This window comes from Opisthocomus hoazin, chromosome 14, assembly GCF_030867145.1.
Source record: "Opisthocomus hoazin isolate bOpiHoa1 chromosome 14, bOpiHoa1.hap1, whole genome shotgun sequence".
NCBI classification, from domain to species: domain Eukaryota; kingdom Metazoa; phylum Chordata; class Aves; order Opisthocomiformes; family Opisthocomidae; genus Opisthocomus; species Opisthocomus hoazin.
This window is the reverse complement of record NC_134427.1, coordinates 15,365,626-15,387,771: the sequence shown is the minus strand read 5'-3', so window position 1 is coordinate 15,387,771 and position 22,146 is coordinate 15,365,626. Positions and strand designations below refer to the sequence as shown.

At 39.7% G+C, this 22,146-nt stretch overlaps 1 protein-coding gene across 2 annotated transcripts in view; it reads right to left on the bottom strand.

The window, feature by feature from the left end:
* MTM1 (myotubularin 1) overlaps positions 1–22,146 on the bottom strand; it is a 53,857-nt gene that overhangs the window by 18,021 nt on the left and 13,690 nt on the right. For both annotated transcript variants that reach the window (XM_075435859.1, XM_075435860.1), the window contains exons 3-10: positions 21,208–21,279; positions 20,151–20,223; positions 18,550–18,644; positions 17,427–17,537; positions 15,477–15,578; positions 5,811–5,894; positions 4,438–4,587; positions 2,427–2,615 (exon numbers count right to left, since the gene is read on the bottom strand). In XM_075435859.1, the coding sequence (XP_075291974.1) occupies positions 2,427–2,615; positions 4,438–4,587; positions 5,811–5,894; positions 15,477–15,578; positions 17,427–17,537; positions 18,550–18,644; positions 20,151–20,223; positions 21,208–21,270 (867 nt within the window). In that variant the 5' untranslated portion in view covers positions 21,271–21,279. The remainder of the gene's footprint in view (positions 1–2,426; positions 2,616–4,437; positions 4,588–5,810; positions 5,895–15,476; positions 15,579–17,426; positions 17,538–18,549; positions 18,645–20,150; positions 20,224–21,207; positions 21,280–22,146) is intronic.

The following is a 22,146-nucleotide window of genomic DNA, read 5'->3' as shown; positions in this document are numbered from 1 at the left end:
ACCCTCCTGGCCACGCTGCTTTTGATGCAGCCCAGGATATGGTTGGCCTACTGGGCTGCGAGCGCACATTGCCGGCTCATGTCCAGCTTTTTATCCACCAGTACCCCCAAGCTCTTCTCAGCAGGGCCGCTCTCAATCCATTCATCCTCCAGCCTGTATTGATACCAGGAGTTGCCTCAACCCATGTGCAGGACCTTGCACTTGGCCTTGTTGAACCTCATGAGGTTCACATGGACCCACTCCTTGAGCTTGGCCAGGTACCTCTGCATGGCATCCCACCCCCTCAGGCATGTCGACCGCACCGCTCAGCTTGGTGTCATCTGCAAACTTGCTGAGGGTGCACCTGATCCCGCTGTTTATGTCACTGATGATATGTAGACCATTTTAAAAAGTTGAAAACTCTGCTACACACTTCAATAAGTGTGTGTAACGTTTGACTATAATATATCTTTGAAACAAATAGGGTAAAAATCTGAATTTGTCCAAGAACTGGGGAAAAATTTAAGTTAATGTGAGAATCGACATTCCTTCCACAAGGCAAACAGAAGGATTATATCTTTTGTTCACCCATAAAAATTCCGTGTGCAGAAGATAATGCAATTTGTACAGTAAAATGCAAGCAACTGAGGCAGACCCTCAAAATACAAAACATCAGATTAAAACCTAGTCAAACAGTGCCTAGGATAGAGTCTCTGAAAGAATGTATGTTACAAAACAAAGTCTTATTTCGTGCATAATAAATTATATTCTCTGTTATAGAGAAGAGGGCTGCAAAGGTACAGATGTGTGCTTGTAAGTTACACGGAACAAGCCACTAACGTTGTCTCTCAAATTCCAAAGCAACTTAACATTTGTTACATACAAGCCTCCTAGAGGCAATCAAGTTTTACCATTTCACATTCCTTTCAGCACAAACATTGAAGAGGACTCATTCCACTAAATTAGTGTTCATTTTGTGCCAAAAAAAACTGTTCAGAAACTAGCATTCCTTCTCTCCCAGCTAAGCACACTCATCATTTCACTAAAATCTCAAACCCTCTTGAGCTCATCTCTCATGCTCTTTGCTGTGCATACACACAACTTCACTAGTAAGTACTGAAGAACATGTCCACTTCATCTGTGCTTGAAGTTCAGTGAGGGACTACCCTAGACATGGAGGGAGTTAAATTGGTATATTCTCATATGAAGAAAACACTAAACTTGTGTCCTTCACCTTCTCTCCCACAGAATCACAGAATGGTTGGGGTTGAAAGGGACCTCTGGGGGTCATCTAGTCCAACTCCCCTGCCCAAGCAGGGTCACCTACAGCAGGCTGCACAGGACCTTGTCCAGGCGGGTCTTGAATATCTCCAGAGAAGGAGACTCCACAGCCTCCCTGGGCAGCCTGTTCCAGTGCTCCGTCACCCTCAGAGGGAAGAAGTTCTTCCTCATGTTCAGACGGAACTTCCTATGTTTCGGTTTGTGCCCATTGCCCCTTGAACTAGGCTTTTCAAACAAACATGGAGCACATCCACGTCTGCCGCACCCTATACCAGCTACAACACTGACACACTGTGACTGGCATTATCTGAGTGTGCCTGAACGATCTGGTCCTCACCAGAGTTGAGGGGGGGCAGAGGGGAAATCAAGGCACAGGAACACCTTTTCTTCTAGGAAGGTTGGACCAGATGATTTTTCGAGGTTCCTTCCAACCTGGGCTGTTCTACGATTCTGGTCCCATTTAGGCTTTGATCGCAGATAAGCAAAGAAATGGTCACTTTGTCCTATGGAAACATTGCTTCTGTTACTGCACGTACCAACTACAGGCACCTAGGAAGGAACAGGTATCTAGGTATCCAAGAACATACCCGTAGTGCTGTTTAGAGCGCAGCCCCCCAAACTAACTTATTTATCACTTTCTCTCTATTTGCTGGATGCCTGCATAGGTCTGAAGCAGTTCACGTCATGGTTAGGAAGAACCAAACAAAGGATGCTTATCAGTGGGCTTGGCTTTCTGTATACAGCCCTTCCAGGATAGAATTTTCCCAGTAGATGTGAAGCAGAGCTGTGGCTTGCACAGAGGTGCCATGTCATTGCAACAGAGGACATGCTCTACAGCTCAGCCTACATCCACCACGGAGTGCAGAGTGCAGTTATTTCTGACTTCAGTCCCACACTAAGATCTGTGCTTGACTCTTAACAGGCAGGGTAAAGTGTGTCTGGAAATCCACATTTGGTCCTGAAACGCCGCTTATGACCTACTTTAGGCACTCATGTCCTTTCATGGCCTTGAGCCTCAGTATTTCATCATCTAAATATATATTTGATTATGTAAATTTATCTACAGTAAGATTACTACTGTTCCCAAAAACCTCCTCACAGCAAATTTCAAATTAAGTCTCCTCCCCATTCCCCTCCATGCATAAGACTATTAAGCATCTGTTTACCTTGTTCGCGACTGCATTGACATTGGGCCTAGCATCATAGATGGTCAGCTTTGAAATTTGCCCATTAGCCTCCCTGATAATATCAAGATATCTTTCATCATCTTTGTTCCGCTTGCCACTCATTCCAACAAGGGGTTGACTGCAGCGCATAACAACAGCTTGAGTCTCTGGATGAATCCATGACAGAACCTAGTCACATGTCAAAAACACATTAGAAGAAATACATTTTATTAAAAAATGATAACTTAAATTTTTAAGTTACATTTTTTAAAATGGATAATATGAAAATTAAAATTTTTATTTCTTCAGAAGATAATCCCCAGACATCTCAATTGCTTGCACTTTAGTCTCATAAAATTTAATAATAATAATCTTTTAAAAATGTCATTCTCTTACATATTTCTTTTGAAATTATACTTATCCATATGAGCCAGTGTAGTTTAATATTTTCCTACAAGTCTTAGGCTGCACAAACAATTCTGAAAAGCAAACTGGAAACAAACATAGCAATGCCTGCCTAAACTAAGAAACAATTCAGAAGAATGAACTCTTTGTAGAAGCAGTGACTAAGATGCTCCAATTCTACAAGAACAACTTTTCCTTTTTTTGGATAAAGAAGGAAAGTTGAACCTTTCTGCAGTATCTTCAATGTTTCCCCTTCTCTTTAAAGTACATTTTGTTCCTCAGCCCTCTTTACAAAGAGGAGGAACTGGAGCAGAGTGCACGCTGCCTTCGTTGTTGTTCTGAGCCAGAGGGGACTTACCACAAACAAGAGATAGTGAGCTGCCTAGGAACAGATCGCAGTGCGAGAGATTAAAGATAAGCAACCCCAAGGGGCAGGCAAAAACTCCAACTTCATCGTTGAATGAACAGTATTCTCACACAGTCTGAAAGTTACAGTGGGTCGCAGTGAAAGAACATCAGAGTTAAAAAAAAAAACCCTCAGAAAGTATTCACTCCTGAAATCCAGCCCTTAGTTGTATATCTAGAAACGAGACCTGTCAGTTTGTGTGTGGGTGAGTATGACTGGTTATTTCCTGACAAGAATAAAATTACTATTTCCAAGGAAATGACTCTCAGTGTACAGGCATACAAAAGCCCTGTCATGAATTTTGACGTGACAGAGAAGATGCAGATGGGTTGTAAGAACTATATCCACACACTATATATTTAACACATATATTTTATACATGTTATGTTATACATATACATATGTGTGTGTATATATAGGAAATGTATAATTACAGGCCTAGTCTGTCAGTAAATACCATATCTACTAAATATTTATCATATTGAGTTCTGCATCTGTTTGAAATTAACTGAGATTCAAGGCAGCTTTCTGATCCTGGCTAAGAATCTAGCACCTCTTCCAAGTTTGCCAAACTGAAATATTAGTTAAAACAGAATATATTGTGATAGAAATTAATATTTTCTACAGTGCTGTAAAGAGCTGATACATAAAAATTCTCCTAAAGAATTTTAGTTATAGAAAGATACGCCAAAAGTCAAATTGGTTTATCTTGAATTCCACAGCCCAATTTAAAGGACTAAAAAGCCCAAGAATTCACTGCAGAGACTATGTATGAGGTCTTATTTTAGGACTGACCACTGGAACTATGTTTAAATGCCATGCGTCTTGCTTAAAGGAGGGTAACATTTGCTATCACTTCCTATGTGCATCTGACAATAGTCAACCAACTCGTACAGAGGGCAGCCTAAGGCTCATACTTCATCAAGAAAAGGCAATCTGCAGGGCTGGCAGCTGTCGCTAGAAAAGTCGAGTCAAAACGAACAAAGTTGGAACGGGGGATTGTTGTGGGGGAAAACCAGAAATGTGGCTTGGCCAAGACACTGGTTCCAAGCAGTAAAAACCGCCAGCCAATCAAAGCTATTTTGCTGTAACCACTTCTAAAAAAAAGCATCCTCTGTGCCCTGTTCAGCAAAAAAATCGTTTGGATGCATACTTCAAACTAGCTACACTATAAGCCCACTTTCATCACATAATACTCACCGGGATTCTATTTCGGGACCTAAAGGCAGCGACTTTCTTGAGATCATCATCTGTTGCATTATATGGCACTACTAAGAGCGATGGGTATGTGTCACACAGTCCATAATGTTCATTAATAAAAGTTACTCGCCACCGTTCGTTAGGCAGTCCCTACAATGTAACACAACATTTGTCAGTGTTTTTTTGGCTGTACAAATAATAATCCTGCTCTTGAATTTTACATGACATTACAGCCACATGGTGGCAACAACCTACCAATTTAACCTGTTTCAAAACAATAAAAGGAAAAAGGTTACAAGACCACACAAAACAGCTCATTGCTGATGGATTCACAGCCTTGAACAACTGCACAGCTTGTCTTGTATACTCCTAATACACAATTCTATTCGTACAACAAAGTTCAAACTGATTAAAACTATAGATGCAGTTCTTTAACTGTGGGATTGAGAAAAGAAAATCGCCTTCTCTCCTCCCTCAGAGCTCTGCCTTTCCATTTTGTCTGCTGAAAAGAGACTGAGGTCTTGAGGAGACGGGGAGGAAGTCTCATCTCCACCTTTCCTCCCTGTAGCCTGATAATACCTTCACGTTAAAAATAAGATTCAGGGTAGCCTTTTATTGAGAAACAACAACTTTTAGTTGCAGTCTGCTCAGTAAGGCACTTCACAAACAGCAGCCAGGAAATGGAGAAAGGCTGATAAGCCCTCCACACACACACACACACGTAGTGGGGTTTGTGTGGGTGTGTACATTTTACCCTTTTTGGGTCTTAGGCTTCTAAACCTTGAACCAGAAAACTATGGAGGAGAAGAAAAAAAAAATCTAAGGAAGTCCTTATTGTTTGCTATTTAAATAAATAAAAAGTTATATTGAAAGCAAAAATAAACTGTGTAACAGACATCTTAAATATATCACGCTCTTTCATTGACATTTTTCCAAAATCACCTAAAGAGCAAGGTAGAATACTGACACACATATAAATAACTTCTGTAAAGCAATGCTGTTTCTAAAATAAGCTGCTTTTTTTTTTTTCTTTCAATTCAGGAAGGAATATACCAAATCAAATCTATATTTAGGACATTGTAGTTACATATTTGGCACATTCTCCCTGCCCCCTGCTCACTTCATAGTGGCACACTGTAACAGGTATCAATAACTTCCCTCAAAGAGCAAAGACTGCTCTCCTGTGATATTCGAATTTTTTTAAAGGTTCCAGTGTTTTATTTCTTTACTTTTTTTCAACTTGTATTTCCATCTTCTCCCATTCTCAGCCCCACCCCCCAACAGAGCTGATAAGAGAAAGGTGCAAACGCTAATTTCTCTATGTAAGTTGTCAGATACGAAAGCAGCAGGTAACCGCAACTTTACTAACTCACTTGTCTCCTGTATTCGGACATTGGACTGTACACCATCCATCCATTTTCAGAAAACTTTTCTTCATTTGCAAATGCAAAAAAAAGCTGTGGGATGTAAAAAGAAGCTAATTATACCAAACTCTGACCGAAAGTGGCAAACATGAAGGCTCATCATCAGATATACCCTAATGCCCACTACAAAATAGGACTCACTTTTCCATGCCAGTCCCGTTCTCTCTGATATTTATTAGACTGTCAAACAAAGAGCAAGAAGTAACAAACAATACAGATCTGCTAATGAAATAATGAAAATATGACAACAGTTAAAACAAGAAGTGACAAAATAATAAAAATCACAAAGCCTCAACTGTTGGATTTTTTTTTACTGTCAGAAGCCTGAAATATTTTAAAATATTTTATATCAGTTTATTTCCCATATTTCACATCCTCACCAAATAAACTATTATCTTCTCACCAAAATTCCTCCAATGGGCACAGCTGCAATTAACATATAAATTATTAGACACTGAATTGGAAGTGTAATAAGGGTTTAAGCGCTATTCATTGCCATTAGCAAGCAGCCTTTTTTTCTGCATCCCCTCTCCAATTGATCCTTACTAACAGAAATTCAATTTACTGTAAAACTCCATGAAAATTAAAAAGTTGCCACTGAAAATGAAACAATATATGTTGTTAGCAGGTTACACTACCTACTTTTCTCTTGCCTTGTTGCTCACTCTCAGGACTCATTTATACAACACAGCATCCTCACCCAGGATTCTGACAGCTTCTTCACACCTTTTAGCTCCCTTCCCTTTTCAACCAGTTCCAAGTGGGCTGTGTTACCTAGCTAACACCTCTCCTCCTTGGTTTGTTTTTACAGATTATGATGAAAGCAAAAGTAATGTGTATTTTAAGAATCTCCTTCACTAAGAAAATTGATTTTGGTGGCTTACGAATTCTTCAGATGCCAACTGGAGCATGAAACTAAGTGGGTTTTTTTTTTAAAAAAAAAAAAAAGAAAAGAAAAAAATAAATGAGTGTGCTGTCCTGAGCTAACTGAGCAACAGCAGCCAGAGCAGAGAGCATTCAAAAGCCCATCATAGCTCATTTGTAACAAAAAAGTTGAAAGTCTCCTAGCTATTCAAAGACATTAACAGAAGAAATTGAATGCTAAACTGAACATCCCAAATCTACATCATTTTCACAGCCATAGACCTGAACTAAGCAGAAATAAAGAAAACTTGGCACAAGAAAAAGAATCGTGGTTCTAAGGTGCCCTGACTACGGCTGCAGAGGTAAGGCAACGCTTCACCAGCTCCATAGCCCCAGCTGGAGGCTTCTTCAGATCTTACGAAAGCAGACCCCAAGGGCTTGGGGCAACTCTGTTCAGCTTCACATGTTACAACGGTTTAAACAGCGCACAGCTCTGATCAAACCACAAAAACGAATCCCTCCAAAAGGAGATTTCTCCTCATGTATTTCAAATCAACAAGCATTTTAAAAGCATGTTACCGCACACACTTTATCCCAGTAGTTTTAGAAACTGGAATTTTAAATTAAATCAGTATTTCAGAGCAATTACATTCATTGGCAAGTTTGCAGCAGTAACCAATGCATTCCCAAATTGTTTTTTCGGCATGTTTTTTAAAGGGGTAGGCCTTCAGTGTAAGTAAACATAACAGATTCTTTTGACTAAGTAAACTGCTGTGAAGTGGGACAGAGAGAGAGATGAAGAAAGGAAGAGAGGTGGACATCAACTGTATAAAAAACCCCCCATTCCATTATAAGTAGATCTAAGTGTCAGAAGTCAAGCAGAAAAACTAAAAAAATTGTTTGTTTTAATTGCAGACTAGGAATACAGCAAAACAGGAATATCACTATCTAAAGCAGCAGAAGTAACTCACTTGCTGAATTATTAATAAATAGCTACACACAAGAACCATCCCCTCCTCCCCAAAGGAATTTGCTATATCCCGAAGAGCAACTATGCCAAGAATTCACCAAGCAACCAGAGACAAAGGAGAATCTTGTAACAGTAGGAAACAGAAACACTGGAATCCTAACAGATCGCTTAAAAGATATCTCAAAGGCTGGACTATATTATTTAAGTTGCTAATTACTGCAAGTTTCCTGGTCAGAACTTAAAAATTACCCAGCTTAAGACCTGATAAGTAAAATACACAAGTTTATTACAGTCACTGTGATAGCTGTTACATAGAAGATTTTACTGATAAAAAATAAAGAAGGTGCTGCTCCAAACTAGAAATAAACAAATGGCAGCTATACTACTCATGTCACCCACAAAATAATCCACAAGGAATCAAATGGAAAAGTGTATTTTGTTCTCATCTTTTAAAGACCAGGGTTGCATTTATTATGCATGAGGCAATGGACAGAATCCCTTCTGAAAGAACAGTGTCCTCCTATGTACAGCATGGTTCGTTTAAAACACTTAGCTACAGCAGCTTTACCACATCTGCTACGAAGGCTTTCAGTCACACAACCCACAACTATTCAAGCTCACAATTAAGCTTCATCAGCTCCGTTGACATTCCAGGTAGTACAAATTTTTACTACATTGCTCAAGAAAAAAAAAGTCATTAGTAGCATGGATCAACCAGCAAAAATCTAACAAATAACAGAACACTACACTGAATGTGAAGGTGTATGCAGCAAAGTTTGGACTTAGATTTTTATATGAGCAATTCGGAGAAAACTCTTGAAGTCTACTCCAACAAGAACAGTATTTAAAGATGAATAGTATCTAAACACCTGAACACTAAGAATTACTTTTCTTAGTCCAGGCTAGATGCTGGAGTCTGAAACACAACAACATCCCCACCCTACCGTAGGCCTGTCTCTCACAACCAAATATACAAAGCAATATATAAAGCAGTTTCAAAGAGTAAAAATGCTTCCTTTTCCACTCTGACAGTCGTAGCATGGTTCCATTCAACAATATACAATCTACAGTAATTTCTCAACCTAAGATTTTTGTACATTCACATCCACTTAAGCAGCTCATTAGAGGAAAGTAAAATTTGTATCCCTCTAGATATTCCAACATGACACAGCAAAGTCAGAGTAGGAGAACATGCATTTAAAACTCCGCATACATTTATGCTCTTTTCATATAGTTCTATTTAATTTCAAACTACAGTTTAACTTCAGTGTAAGAAACACCCACATTTATAACCATTTTAATACTAAGAATCATATACTGAAATATAAGATACATACTTTGATACAACTGTATTTTGTTACTTGTGTCAGTACAAGCCATATTTAGCACACATTTGTACATTACTCTTATTAATTAGAAAAAAATGTGATAATGAACAATGTGAAGTCATTTCTATTGAATAACATTTTTTGAATTGAATCTTTTATTATTCTGATGCACCAAATTGACAAACCCCATTATAGTGAACAAATCAATGTGGTAAACACATATTTAGACCCCAGAAGGGCTTGTTACCGTTCAGGTAAGCTTCACATCTGCACTAATGACCCACACATTTCCACTTTTGCCCTAAATAACCCAAGCTTACAAATTAAAAACAGTATGTTTGTATCTGTATGTCTTGATTAACTTAACATTGCTGAAGCTTTCACATCACAGTGCACGTAATCTGAATGCAGTTCTACAGTGCAGCAGGCAAATGGGACAGAGAGAAATGATGAGAAGACATTAGGTCATTTACAATATATTCTGCATAGGTTCTCATATCACTTGACGTAAGATTTGAGAGGCGCTATCTTAGTAATAATACATGGCTTAGGCTTTTGTGGATGCAGGTTCCTTCATACCAGTGCCCCTCACATACACACACCTCATGTCAGGGTGAAAACAGGGAAGCCACTTCACGGCCCACAGGCTTTTAGCATGGACCAGCTGGGTGTGTATTTATATCCTTCAGAGTGTGGAGGGCAGAGGAAGGTGGGAGAAGCAAACTACATGACCTGCTATAGGAATCGCACAGCTCCACAACGCAGAAAAGCCCTGCCGACCTCTCCCAGTGCATCATTCTGCATGCAGGCAAGCTTTTCCAATATCAGAGTATAACTGGCCAGTTCTGCTCCACACCTTCTACACACATCTTTCCTTCCCTCCTCATCTGTGGTGCATCCCTGCTAAACCCTCCTTCTCCCCAGACAACACTTTCGGTGCTCTGAGCCCCCATCCTAACCTCCGCTTGTTTCTTTCTCCCCTCCACACACAAAATTCCATTCGCTTCTCTCATCATTAATCCTTGCTTCTCCAACAAAAAGCACTTCTCCACAGCTCCTACTGCACCCAGCCTATTTTCCCAGGAATTAAATCAACTGCAGCTTCATTATATGTGTCTAGATTAGACAAAAATGGTTGGAAATGTAAAAACAAATAAAACCCCTACACAAAGACATTCAAGTTCAGAATAATACTGCAGCAAAATACAAGCATGTATTGCTTTTTTTCCTTAGATCATGAACAGGCTTTTAAAAATCAGGAAAATATAATCAGCAAGTGTAACTGTGGTTTTTACAGGTATACCTGAGCCAACTCTAGATTAGTTTGGTTGGACATTGACTAAGTACAAGCAACAGCACAAGTTTCAGGTAGACCCCCTGCTCAGTCAGTCAGTGTTTCAGGCAGCGAGCCTGAGCTGGCCTCCCTCCTCTCAGCACTGAGACCAGCTAGCCAAAAGCCACTTGAAGAAAGCATAGATTTACCCTAAGTTATACCGATTACTGGTTTTATCTCACATCTTGGGTTCAAAGCAGGATAGTCTGCAATCACTTCCAATGTATTGACCATATCTGTCCTAAATTTGATGGAGATTAGTGCTACGTGTCTGAAGGAAGCCCATCAATTCCTATTCATCTATCGACTAATTAAAAATCAGCTTTAAATTCTTTTTAGCTGCCATGGGAAACAGAAAGAAGAAATCGAGGAAAGCATTAGAGAGGTAAGAAATAATAAAAAGTATAGTAAATCACCACACAGAAAGCTTATGCGGTGCAAGGCTTGCAACTTATCCATACCTGTACTTGGCAAAAACAAGTAAGACTTATGAGCACATCAGTTAAGATTTAAATAAAGCAAATTAAAGCTTCTTTCCGCAGAATGGAAGTACAGATTTCACTGCAGATCCATAGTCTAAAAAGCAGAAGACTACTGCTTCACTTGAAGCAGAAGGCTACTACTTCACTTTAAAAAAATCTTTCAAATCTTCTAACATTTTTGGTAAGCTACTTTTTATGCTTCACTGTGCAAATAATTCTGTTTACTTCCTTGCAGGTGCTAACCCACAATTTCAACACACAGAGTGTCTCTTTCAGTCCTCCTACAGATTAAGAGCTTGCCTTCAATGTTCAATTTATCATTACCATTTTGCACATAAAAATATGCGATACACTGGTTGCTCACAACACAATGTCGCTCTGCAAGATAAAGGAGAGAGCAGCTGCAATCTGACAATAGTCTGGCAAGCGGTCTATTTACAAGCAGTTATATATTTACTCTATTTATGGAATCCTAGTACATAAATACATGTTCTACTTGTACATAAGCATATGACATATATACAATTTACTAAATATTTGACCAATCTTCACGCATTATAAAAAGAAGAAAGCACCAAAACTAGAACAAGAAGGTGTTACACACATGCAAAGAAAGTCAATTGTTTTTTCTATTTCTAACTTACTCATTTATGCTTTTCATATATTATAAAGCACTAAGCTTTTACTCAGTGAAAAGGCGGTCAGTTTCTCAGTGCATTTAAAAATAAAGGTATCGTTATCCTTGCCTTTAATATGCTGTTACTATAACTCAGCCAGTTATGTCTCACCTGTCCATCTAAACACTAAGATCAGATATTGCATTTTCATAATTAAATTCTGATCATTTGTGAATATGGCAACCTTACACCAACCATTACTGCACTGAGACTGACATAAGTCATTCAGAATGAAGTCTCAAGTCAAGATTTTGTTTGCAAAATCAAGGGCTCCATTAGACAGGCACCTCTGCCAGGCCTCGCTGCCATCTTCGCAGATCCAACAGCAACGCTGGCATGGTCTGACTCAGCATTTTAAATTATAAGATAACTAGCTACATCGGGAATGGGCGAGGTCAGACAGCGTGACTACCAGTGTCTCTCATCAAAACTGGCATTCCCACAGAGCTATCACGGTTAGAAATACATACGTATCATGCAGGTTTCATGGTGGCAAATGGTCTTATAAAAACGATGATGGGTGGTTTCAAGATAAGATCAGGAGGTGAAGCAGCTGCTATGCAGAAACTAAACTACAGAGACTAAATGTATCTCATCTTTTGTGGGGTACTACAAACATTTAATTTTGGGGGGTTTGGGTTTTATTTGGTTTTGGTGTGTTTTAAAAACGTTTTTAAAAATACTTCCAGTAATAGTTTTCTTTAAATTAGCACAAGTTTGCAAATGCAACAGAGGATTATGGATAGCAGCTGTCTGATCCATATCAGCTGAACTGTCAGTCAGATGAGCTATCAGATTTTACATTCAAGGAGATCTGAACCCAATCTATGCTCAAACTGGGGAGAGACAAGAATTAGCTCTGGGAGTAAGCACACAGAACAATGTTGAGACACTGCTGAACAGTTGCAAACAGGCAACTTATTACACACTCTGAAACACTGCTGTTGGGATGGCGATGGAGAAAAATCTTGAAAACAGTAAGTACACTCCACTCAGAAATAATGTTTTGGGCCATCCATTTGTCCAAGAATGGTATAGCATGAAGAAAACAGAAGCAAGGCATCTTTAAAAGCTCTTGTTTAGGATCAGCTCAAAGGATATGGCTCCACTACAGATAAAAATTTGACATAAAATATAAAAATACAGCTAAAAATCAGGACAGCAAAGGGCTAGACCTTTATTGTCCTGATGATGCCTTCTTTCCACCACAGAGCTGCACAAGCAAAATTACCAGTTTAACACCGCTAAAAATAGGACACCCCTCTCCTCCTCTCCTGCCTGCTCCCTGTTCCGTTCACATGCCCTCTCTTGCACTGGTTCTGGTGCACACTGATTTCAAACTAGGTCTCCTCAAATTATTAGAAGTGGCACAGGACTAATTCAGAAAACAGAATATTTTGTGCTGGATAAGTGAGCTACTTTGGCCTACTTGGTGATTATACAACTGCCAGTTTGGTATAGGAGGAATAATCAACCACATGGCTGGAAGGCAGAGTCTCCTTCTGAGACCACAGAACAGCAAGAGCTCAGCATTTGAGTAGCAGAGGGCTGCCATCTTCACCCAGCTGTTATGTGAAGCCACAGCACGTTCTTGGTAAAAGATCTCCCTGATCGAGCTGGCTGCACGGTCAGAGTGTTTGCATACGTTCAAAGGAGAGGGCAGGCATGCACAGCCCGGACATACTGTCATATTCAGACACTGAAACCTTCTTCTAAACCAGCCACTGAAGGAGGCAGTCCCATCATCCCTTTTCGCTCACAGCCACCCGTAGATGCCCCGACCCATCCTCACATTGGGCTAACAAGACTGAGGAAATGACTCCGGGTAAAGCTTTTGTTTTTCCTCTCCTTGTTTAGCCTGAGTCCCTCTCAGGTCCCTGTCTGGCTGATCATGCAGCCTCAAACTCATGCAGGGACATCCAAGGCAGGAACGAACAACCAGGCAGAAATACCCACCTTTTGCAAGATCAATTTAAACTGCTTGCTGAAATACAGAGAAAGCACACCAAAAATACCACACACTTGCTTAGGTCTTTTTAAAGTTAAGGGCTCGTCCACATTGTGATATTAGAAAATAAGGACAGGTGCAACTTCCCGATATAACATCGGCTCACTTTATTTCACTCCAAAGTAATAATAATTTCTAACGGTTACACCATGCTCCAGACATAGCTAAGGGATATAAAGTACAGTCATTCTCAATTTTGTCACTATCTTCCCAAGTTCTATGCTTTACTGAATCTGAAGGCAAAAGCACCTCTGCCTTAACCAAGTCTTCTTTTATTGAGCGTAACTTTTATTGGCAAGTTACATGCAAAATGGGCCAGGCAGTAATTAATGTAATTAATGATGAGCTTTACCAGGTTCAACAGCTGCGAGAAACAAAGCAGGAAGTGTACCACTCCACACATGACTCACTATCATCACTAGACAGGAACATCGGGTCTTTTTGGATGGCAAAACCTAATACAAGCCCACATCTCATCACCACGTTATTGCAAGTCCCATAGCTGGACTGGACACCATAGAAGAATTCCACAAGGGACTCTAAGTCACTTACAATGTGATTTGTCCACATTCACTACATGCAAATCCACACGGGTCCTCAATGTTCTTCACCATGAGAATAATTAAATATTGGATGAGCTTACCAAGAGACATGACAGAATCTACCTTGCAGGAAATACACAAGCCTAGGCTTGACCGTGCCTAATCTACGACCCTACTTGCAACAGAAGCCTGGACCAGATGACATCCAGAAGCCTCTGTTGACCTAAATTTCTCTACAATTTGCTATCTCTATATATAGCTTTCTCTCTCTTTTCCATCATCTTCTCAAAGCCCATATATCCTGTTATGCTTTCAATCATTCCCTATTGTAAGATGAATAAATGCCAGCAGTAGAGTTAGAGCTATATTCACTACTTCTACAACAGCTTTATTTGTGAGTACAACTCCTCACACCCACCCAAATGTAGAAATCTCAGTTTGATTTCTTAAGACCTATTCGTCAACACTACAAAATATTAAAAGCAAAAGCATTTACTTTTCTTGATGCTTTCATTCCACAGACTGTTTGCATACAAAATTCAAAACTTCTGCAAAAAAGTTTCAAAGAATTAAATGTTTATAGAGTATAGCCCATCGATTGACATCTACCTTTGGAGAAGGAAGTAAGATTTTTGCTGCAGCCTCATCTACTGAACAATTCCCTGAACAAAGTTCTTGAAAATTCATAGCAGAACCCTCCAGCATTTTATGAAGAGAGCTCTTAACACAATTATCCTAAATGAAAGCACCCCAATAAAATGTAAACTGAATTTTACAAAAGAAAGCAATTTAGTAAAAGAGATGCCAAAATAATCCACCAAGCACAGTACACAGATTTCAGCAAAGAAATGGAAGATAATTGTTATTCAACATCACTGTTGCTCAATTCCTGCCATAAGAATGTTTTTTTACCTGAAATACATCCGTGTAAATTCACTACTATATTGGCTGCCTGCTTTATTATTCATCAGTTTCATCAATAAAACAAGTGTTGTTTTACCGTGTCTTCCTTTCCTGAAGTAAAACTCTTGGTGATTCATATTTACCATTGCCCTGGAGACTGCCCAATAGTTGAATATTTTCAAGAAACCACGTAAGGAATGTACTACTGCATTTCCTAACTGGAGAAATAACCTGTAGTCTCTAAGCAATGAAATCTGTATGGATCAGAGGAGCTCAGTAGTTTACCTAAAGTATAGCATATAGCATCCATAGTTTTACAAACACATAGATATAAGTGTTGTAAATGTACAAAATAAAAACATTAATTCTCTTTAGTTTATGCTGACACCAGATTCTGTGGTTATTCTTTTTAAGCAGCCATGATGTCCATCAGTAGGTCAAACAGTTAAAGTTAATTGGCAAGAACTCTGCATTAAGACCACTCAATAGCATGAATGACGAAACTTACCAAGTTATGTGACTGGGGAAAAGCATATTTTGTGAGGACTTCAAATATATCTCTTCTACTGTGCCCTTCTTGTTTTAAGGCGAACCGTAAATTTCTCATATCCTAAAACAAAGGCATTATCTTTTAAGAGAACCAAAGCAGTAACATACTTTCATCTGATATACAAATGCTATATTATGCACTAAACATGATTTAGACTCTGCTTGCAACACACCTCAAACCGTCATGAATGTTCAGTTTTATTTCTTCTCCCATAAAACAGAATAGAGCATAAGAATTCTACAAATGAAGCAGTACCACGTTCTGTGTCATGCAAACGCTGCTATGGCATAACACCATCAGAAATGACTGCATCTGATCCACTAAAAAGTCTCATGGGCTACTGAATGTTTGCAGGATGGGAGTTACTTTGGTTTCAAAATGAAAATTTGCCAATAATCTGTCTAGACTATGTTATCCCTAGCTATTTTCTCATCACTAACGTCAAAAATAAGCAATTTGCTCATTAGCTACTAAGAATCAAACATGTATACATACTCCATTAATCAGTCAAATAAAGGATCCTGAATTATCCCCTGCGAACTCCCCTATGACCATATTTTTTCATGGCAAAGTAATATTTCTGTGAGACTACAGAAATAGAGATAGCTGTTATATAAGCTTCTCACTGCCTTTACAGCTCACAAATCGCCCATTTGAGGTGTTCTTCAAAGATTTTAGCATTATAAAAAAATTGCTTTTAGAACAAATGAACTAACATGGACATGGACAGTGGGACTGAGTGCATTCTCAGTAAGTTTGCCTACGACACCAAGCTGTGTGGTGTGGTTGACACACTGGAGGGAAGGGATGCCATTCAGAGGGACCTGGACAGGCTGGAGAGATGGGCCTGCATGAACCACAGAAAGTTCAACAAGGCCAAGTGCAAGGTCCTGCATATGGGTCGGGGCAATCCCAAACACAAGTACAGGCCGGGCGGGGAGTGGCTCAAGAGCAGCCCTGAGGAAAAGGACCCTGGGGGTACTGGTGGATGAGAAGCTCAACATGAGCCAGCAACATGCGCTTGCAGCCCAGAAAGCCAACTGTATCCTGGGCTGCATCAAGAGAATTGTGGCCAGCAGGGCGAGGGAGGGGATTCTGCCCCTTTACTCCACTCTCGTGAGACCCCACCTGGAATCCTGCATCCACCTCTGGGGCCCCCAACATAGGAAAGACATGGATGTGTTGGAGCAAGGCCAGAGGAGGCCACGAAGATGATCCGAGGGCTGGAGTACCACTCCTACGAGGACAGGCTGAGAGAGCTGGGGCTGTTCAGCCTGGAGAAGAGAAGGCTCTGGGGTGACCTTAGAGCAGCCTTCCAGTACCTGATGGGGGCCTACAGGAAGGATGGAGAGGGGCTTTTCACAAGGGTGTGTAGTGATAGCACAAGGGGGAACAGCTGTAAACTCAAAGAGGGCAGATTTAGATTAGACATTAGGAAGAAGTTCTTCACCGTGAGGGTGGTGAAACACTGGCACAGGTTGCCCAGAGAAGCTGTGGCTGCCCCCTCCCTGGAAGTGTTCAAGGCCAGGTTGGATGGAGCTCTGAGCAACCTGGTCTGGTAGAAGGTGTCCCTGCTCATGGCAGGGGGGTTGGATCTAGATGATCTTTAAGGTCCCTTCCAACCCTTACCATTCTATGATTCTATGATAATGAATCAATGCAGGGGTAATGCCCTAAAACAAGACTACTGTGCAAAACTTCTTGTCAATTGACCAATCCCTCTCCTCGCATGCAGAGAGGACAGTTACATAGCCCTTTATACAAAAGGTTTTTCCCTGTCCAGTTCCCAAAAGCTCTTTTTAAACTCCACCATGAGCAACATCTGTGTTTTCATTCCCATAAATAGATAAGCAGTGAGAAAAGGAACGTCCAGATTTCATTTCCTATTGAATTATTGGAAAGTCTTACTTTACAGGTTATATCTAATCCATAAGAGTTCTCTCCTCTGCTTGAAGCTCCTCCCATTTTTTCAACCCTTGAAATTACACCCAAAGGAACATTCAGTACCACAACTGGATCCTGCAAGGAAAGTTTGAATAAGGAAAAGATTAATCTGAACAGAAGACTCAAGTAAAATGTTCTTCTGCATTCTTGAATAGAACGCTGACGTGAAATACATACAGGAAGCAAAAGTGTGTTTCTGCATTTGATTGAGTCTCCACTCCCAACAAGTTACGAAGTCTGTACAGTCATTCTACAGCCTTGAACATCACCCAATTTAACACGCAACAAAAATACTTCATGCCTAATACAGCATGCAGGGAAAAAAGGTGGCAACACCCTAAAAGATGCCTTCTGCTACATCCTTATGATTGCCTGTGCTTGCTAAGAATGCTTTATTGATATACAGAATGAAGCAGAACAAAATGAAAAAGAGATTACTAGTAGAGTTAGTGGCAACCAGAAAGACCTCAGTTCAATAGTCCTAAAACTTCTTTAAAAAAACAACCAACATTATGAAACAGATAACAAGCATATTTTATTCTCTTTCATGTTGCTACTTATTGAACCCCCTAATACTCCCCCCACCCACATGAGGTTCTATTGATCAAAGCATTTTTCTTTTCCAACAGCAAGGACAATCAAACTCTTGGTTTACTGATAGCCATTTTAAGAACCACTGCACATCATTAGCTGCTGCCCTTGATCCATCACAGAGTAAGTGTAAATGGAACAGCTATCAAAAAAACTCCAACAGACGAAAGATAAAGGTATCAGTTCAGTGTGATTAAACTGTAATTTTACCAGGGGGAAAAAAAAAAAAAAATCACACTTTTACAACACATTTAACTTTAAAGAACTTCCACTGTTATACGGACTTCTCAGTGGCACAAAGGCAATTACGATATTCTTATTACAAATATTACAGACCATTTCAAGTAAAAAGCCTCCCATGCAATTTCACAAGCCTATGTGTGCCAAAACTAAAACAAATGAGCTGGCCACAAAATAAATCAAAGGCAGTGGGGGTGAAGGGAAGGGGGTTTAAAGCCAACTCATCCCATGGAAGGAATTGTGGCCTATTACTCACATTTTCCACACTTCTTAGGTACAGCCTGTAGTTTGTGATGTACACTCTTCCTTTAACGGGGCCATTAAATGGACACATATAAATAACATCCTTGTCTGTAAGAAATACAATATTTCTCAAAGATTGTGAAAAGAAAAAAATCAGAGCTAAGGACAGCACCAGTTAACTAGCAGTAAAATAAAGATAGCTGCACTCATAAGAGCCACTCTGAGAGATGAATGAATTTTAAAAGTAGTAAATCTGAATTTTGTCCACTTGAATTAAGGAAAGGTGAAAGTTTTATATACTAAACTTGCCCCAATTAAATCAGCAGATTTCAGTAGCCTTCCCTAGTTACACTTGTGCTCTTTTCTTTCTCTGCACTAGGTGGGAGAAGCCAGGACACAGACCAGCGAGTAGATTTAAGTCCTCTCTGTGATAAATGAACCAGTCTATTCACTATCCCAGAACAAATACATTCTTCTGTTGATACCATTACATCTTTCAGTGCTCTGTCACCAATTCTGCATTGCAGTACATAGTTCAAGTTGTAAAGTATTTAGGGGAACCCATCATCCTGACGAGAAACATTACATTTCAATTTGAGGCTATCAAATACAGCAGAGCCATCAGCAGTGTTTCAGCAAGGACAGTGACAAAACGAGTACTAATACATACTCCTCAAAAAAGAAAGATTCAACTGCAGTAATTTCATTAAAGACTTAAGTGAAGCACTACAAACCACCTGTTTCTCCCTGCCCACTCATTTCTTTAGCCCAATCGATTTATCTGCCTTTCACGACAAGCACCCTCCTTCCAGCATGCTGCCCCAAAGCACAATTTTCATAAGGATCATTCATCTTAGTCCCACACCCTCTCCCTCATGCCTTCCCCGCAACTTTCCTCATTCAAAACATAACTACTTCCTCTGAATCACCACCTCAGCAGATCTTGTTCACAAATCCACCCAACAAATCCTCGGGCAGGGGGGAAGGAGAAGCTTCACAAACAAAAGACACACCACTTTCAGTTGCATTCTGCTACCTCAACACAAACTTCCACGAGTGGAAGGCTCTGTTCCAGGAAGAGTCTCCATCAAGTAAGCAACCCCTGTATGCAATACATTGATCTTCCTTACGCTACACCATTACTGTATGTGATGGCTAACACAGGCATAGTAGCTACATGCATGCCATGTTGTGTCAAGGAAGCATAAGATTGTACTTAGGGTAGTCACAGTTTGGGCTAGGGTTCCACACTACCATACAAAATATCAATACATAGTAGGTAGTGTGCAGAATTCTCTTGACTTTGAAAGCTTGGAGTGGCTCTCATCACTAGACACACGCTACTTCGTCTGTAGATACAATTATGACACCTCTTGACTTGCAATTTCTTTGTATTGGAGGATCTGCCATGTGTGGAAACCAAGATATTAGACTTCAGTTATTTGTGATAAGAAATCCCTATTGCAACTACCTAAAAAACTTCATGACATTTTAACATGAATTACCTGCGCCTCCAGCCCAAGCCAGTCCAAATTATGACAGAATCCAGTAAGATACATGTATATGCCAGACTCTTAAACATACACCGCATTAGGCAGCCATGTAGCTTCATACCTGTAACTCGAGTCTCTCCTGGCAGACGAGGTATTTCTTCATTTTGTTCCCAGTTAGTTCCATCTTTCAGAGTCTAAAGAAAGAGAAGTACAACAGCACACTGTATTTTATCTACAATTCTTTCAAGTTTCAGTTTTATATTAAAAAAAAAAAAATCTTAGAGGTGCTGCATGGGAGAGAACAGGTTTTTCCACAGTAGAATCTGACAGACTGAACCAAACAGGAACATGCGCCACTATCCTAAACTGCAACTATTAAACATTCAAAGGTTTAACAGATCTGAAACAGAAGCATCTTCCAGTCTTTTTCCTTCTAAAAGAATAGTTAACTATATCTGCATTAAATTGGAATTACATGTCTATACAGTTCTCTGACAGTTTTGTGTATTTAATTTTCCAAGTGTGCTGGGCTTGGAAGAACAAATCAACTGAAATCACTTAAGCAATGTCCTCACAACTATTACACACAATCTACTCATTTGTAACTCCCACGTTCAGTAGTTTTTAAGAATGATTAATAGAAAATAGTATTTGTTTTTGAAGAAATGTTTCAAAAGCTAAATAAAGCCTTAGTTTCTGTTTCCTCGCGCACAGGTTACATTTTCCTCAGCCACGCAGCACCAAAAAGCGGAGCGGAATGCCATTTAGATTGCTTTAATGTGTTCCCCACTACAGATGAACGTGTTAAAACTGAGCCAGCCAAACATAACCAGGTACAACTTATCAGTTGCAGTACAGAATTTTTCTACAGCAGCAAAGTGCCAAAAATTTTGAAGAATGCCAGAGAACATTTCAATGTAGAAAGCAAAGATAAAAGGAAGTATATTAGAATTGATTTTAAGGAGGCTCTCGTAACTTGTGATACAGGGAATATTTTGCCCATTCACTCTGAAAGATATTTAAATCAACTCAGTTAACTGCATTAGAATTTTAGCAATAAAAATAAGCATACACATTCATGAAAAAAGTTGTTCAAATATTCATTTTTCTACCCAAATATGGAAGATAATTACCTCTGGGACCTCTGACATAAAAAACATGAAAAAAGTTACACTCACTCTTTTACTTGAGGAACTCTCCAAGGAGTTTGAATTGTATTTCGGTGTCGATGATGAGGCCATACCGGGTATCTGATGAGAAAGCACAAATTGGACACTTAAACTTCCTCCTGGACTACATACTATTTAGAGGAGAGATTTTAGGCTTTGGAGGTCCACAGGCAGACATCAAGAACTCCCAAGAATGTTCTGCAACTTACTATTAAATTAAAAAATTACACAATGCCTTGTAATTGAAGGTCACTATTTAAAAGCATCCAAATCTAACACGAAATTCATTATTAGCTCTGGGATTGGTTCTTCTTATAAGGAATATTCTGACTCAAGCTGTGTTTTGGAATTCATTTGATTGAATACTATTATTAGTTCAGTCAACAGACATGAGAGTGCTTGTTTTAAGCAACAGGATACACATACTATGAAGTGCAACCCACTTGGAACATTTAAGACTTCTCATTTAGGAAAACAGGAACAAACTATAAAATTATTCCACCGCTCTTGAAATCACAAGCATGTCAATACACTCAAGTGTTTCAAGTTTAAAAAAACAAAAAAAAAAAAAGAAAGGAGAGAAGGAAACAGCAGGCGTTCCACCACACTTTTCCACATTTCAAACCAATCTCTTTTCCTAACCTGGCATTTCAGCTCGCACACCAGAAGGGGGAGAGTCCAGCCTGCCGCTCTGAACAGCCTTGGTATGTTTTAAAGGAGAAGGATTTATTCCTTTGTTAAATGGTATTGATTAAAGCCAGAATCGCCTGATACAGGATTCACCTTCTCAACCGTTTCCTGACATTGCAGAAGGTATCTCTAGTACCAACACCGGGAGAACGCTCACGCTTGCAGTTACTCCAAACAGTAACTTCGTACCAAACCACACTCCCCCTTCCGCAGCCACCCGCCCTTCCTCAAGCCCACCGGACACCGGGCGGCAATCTT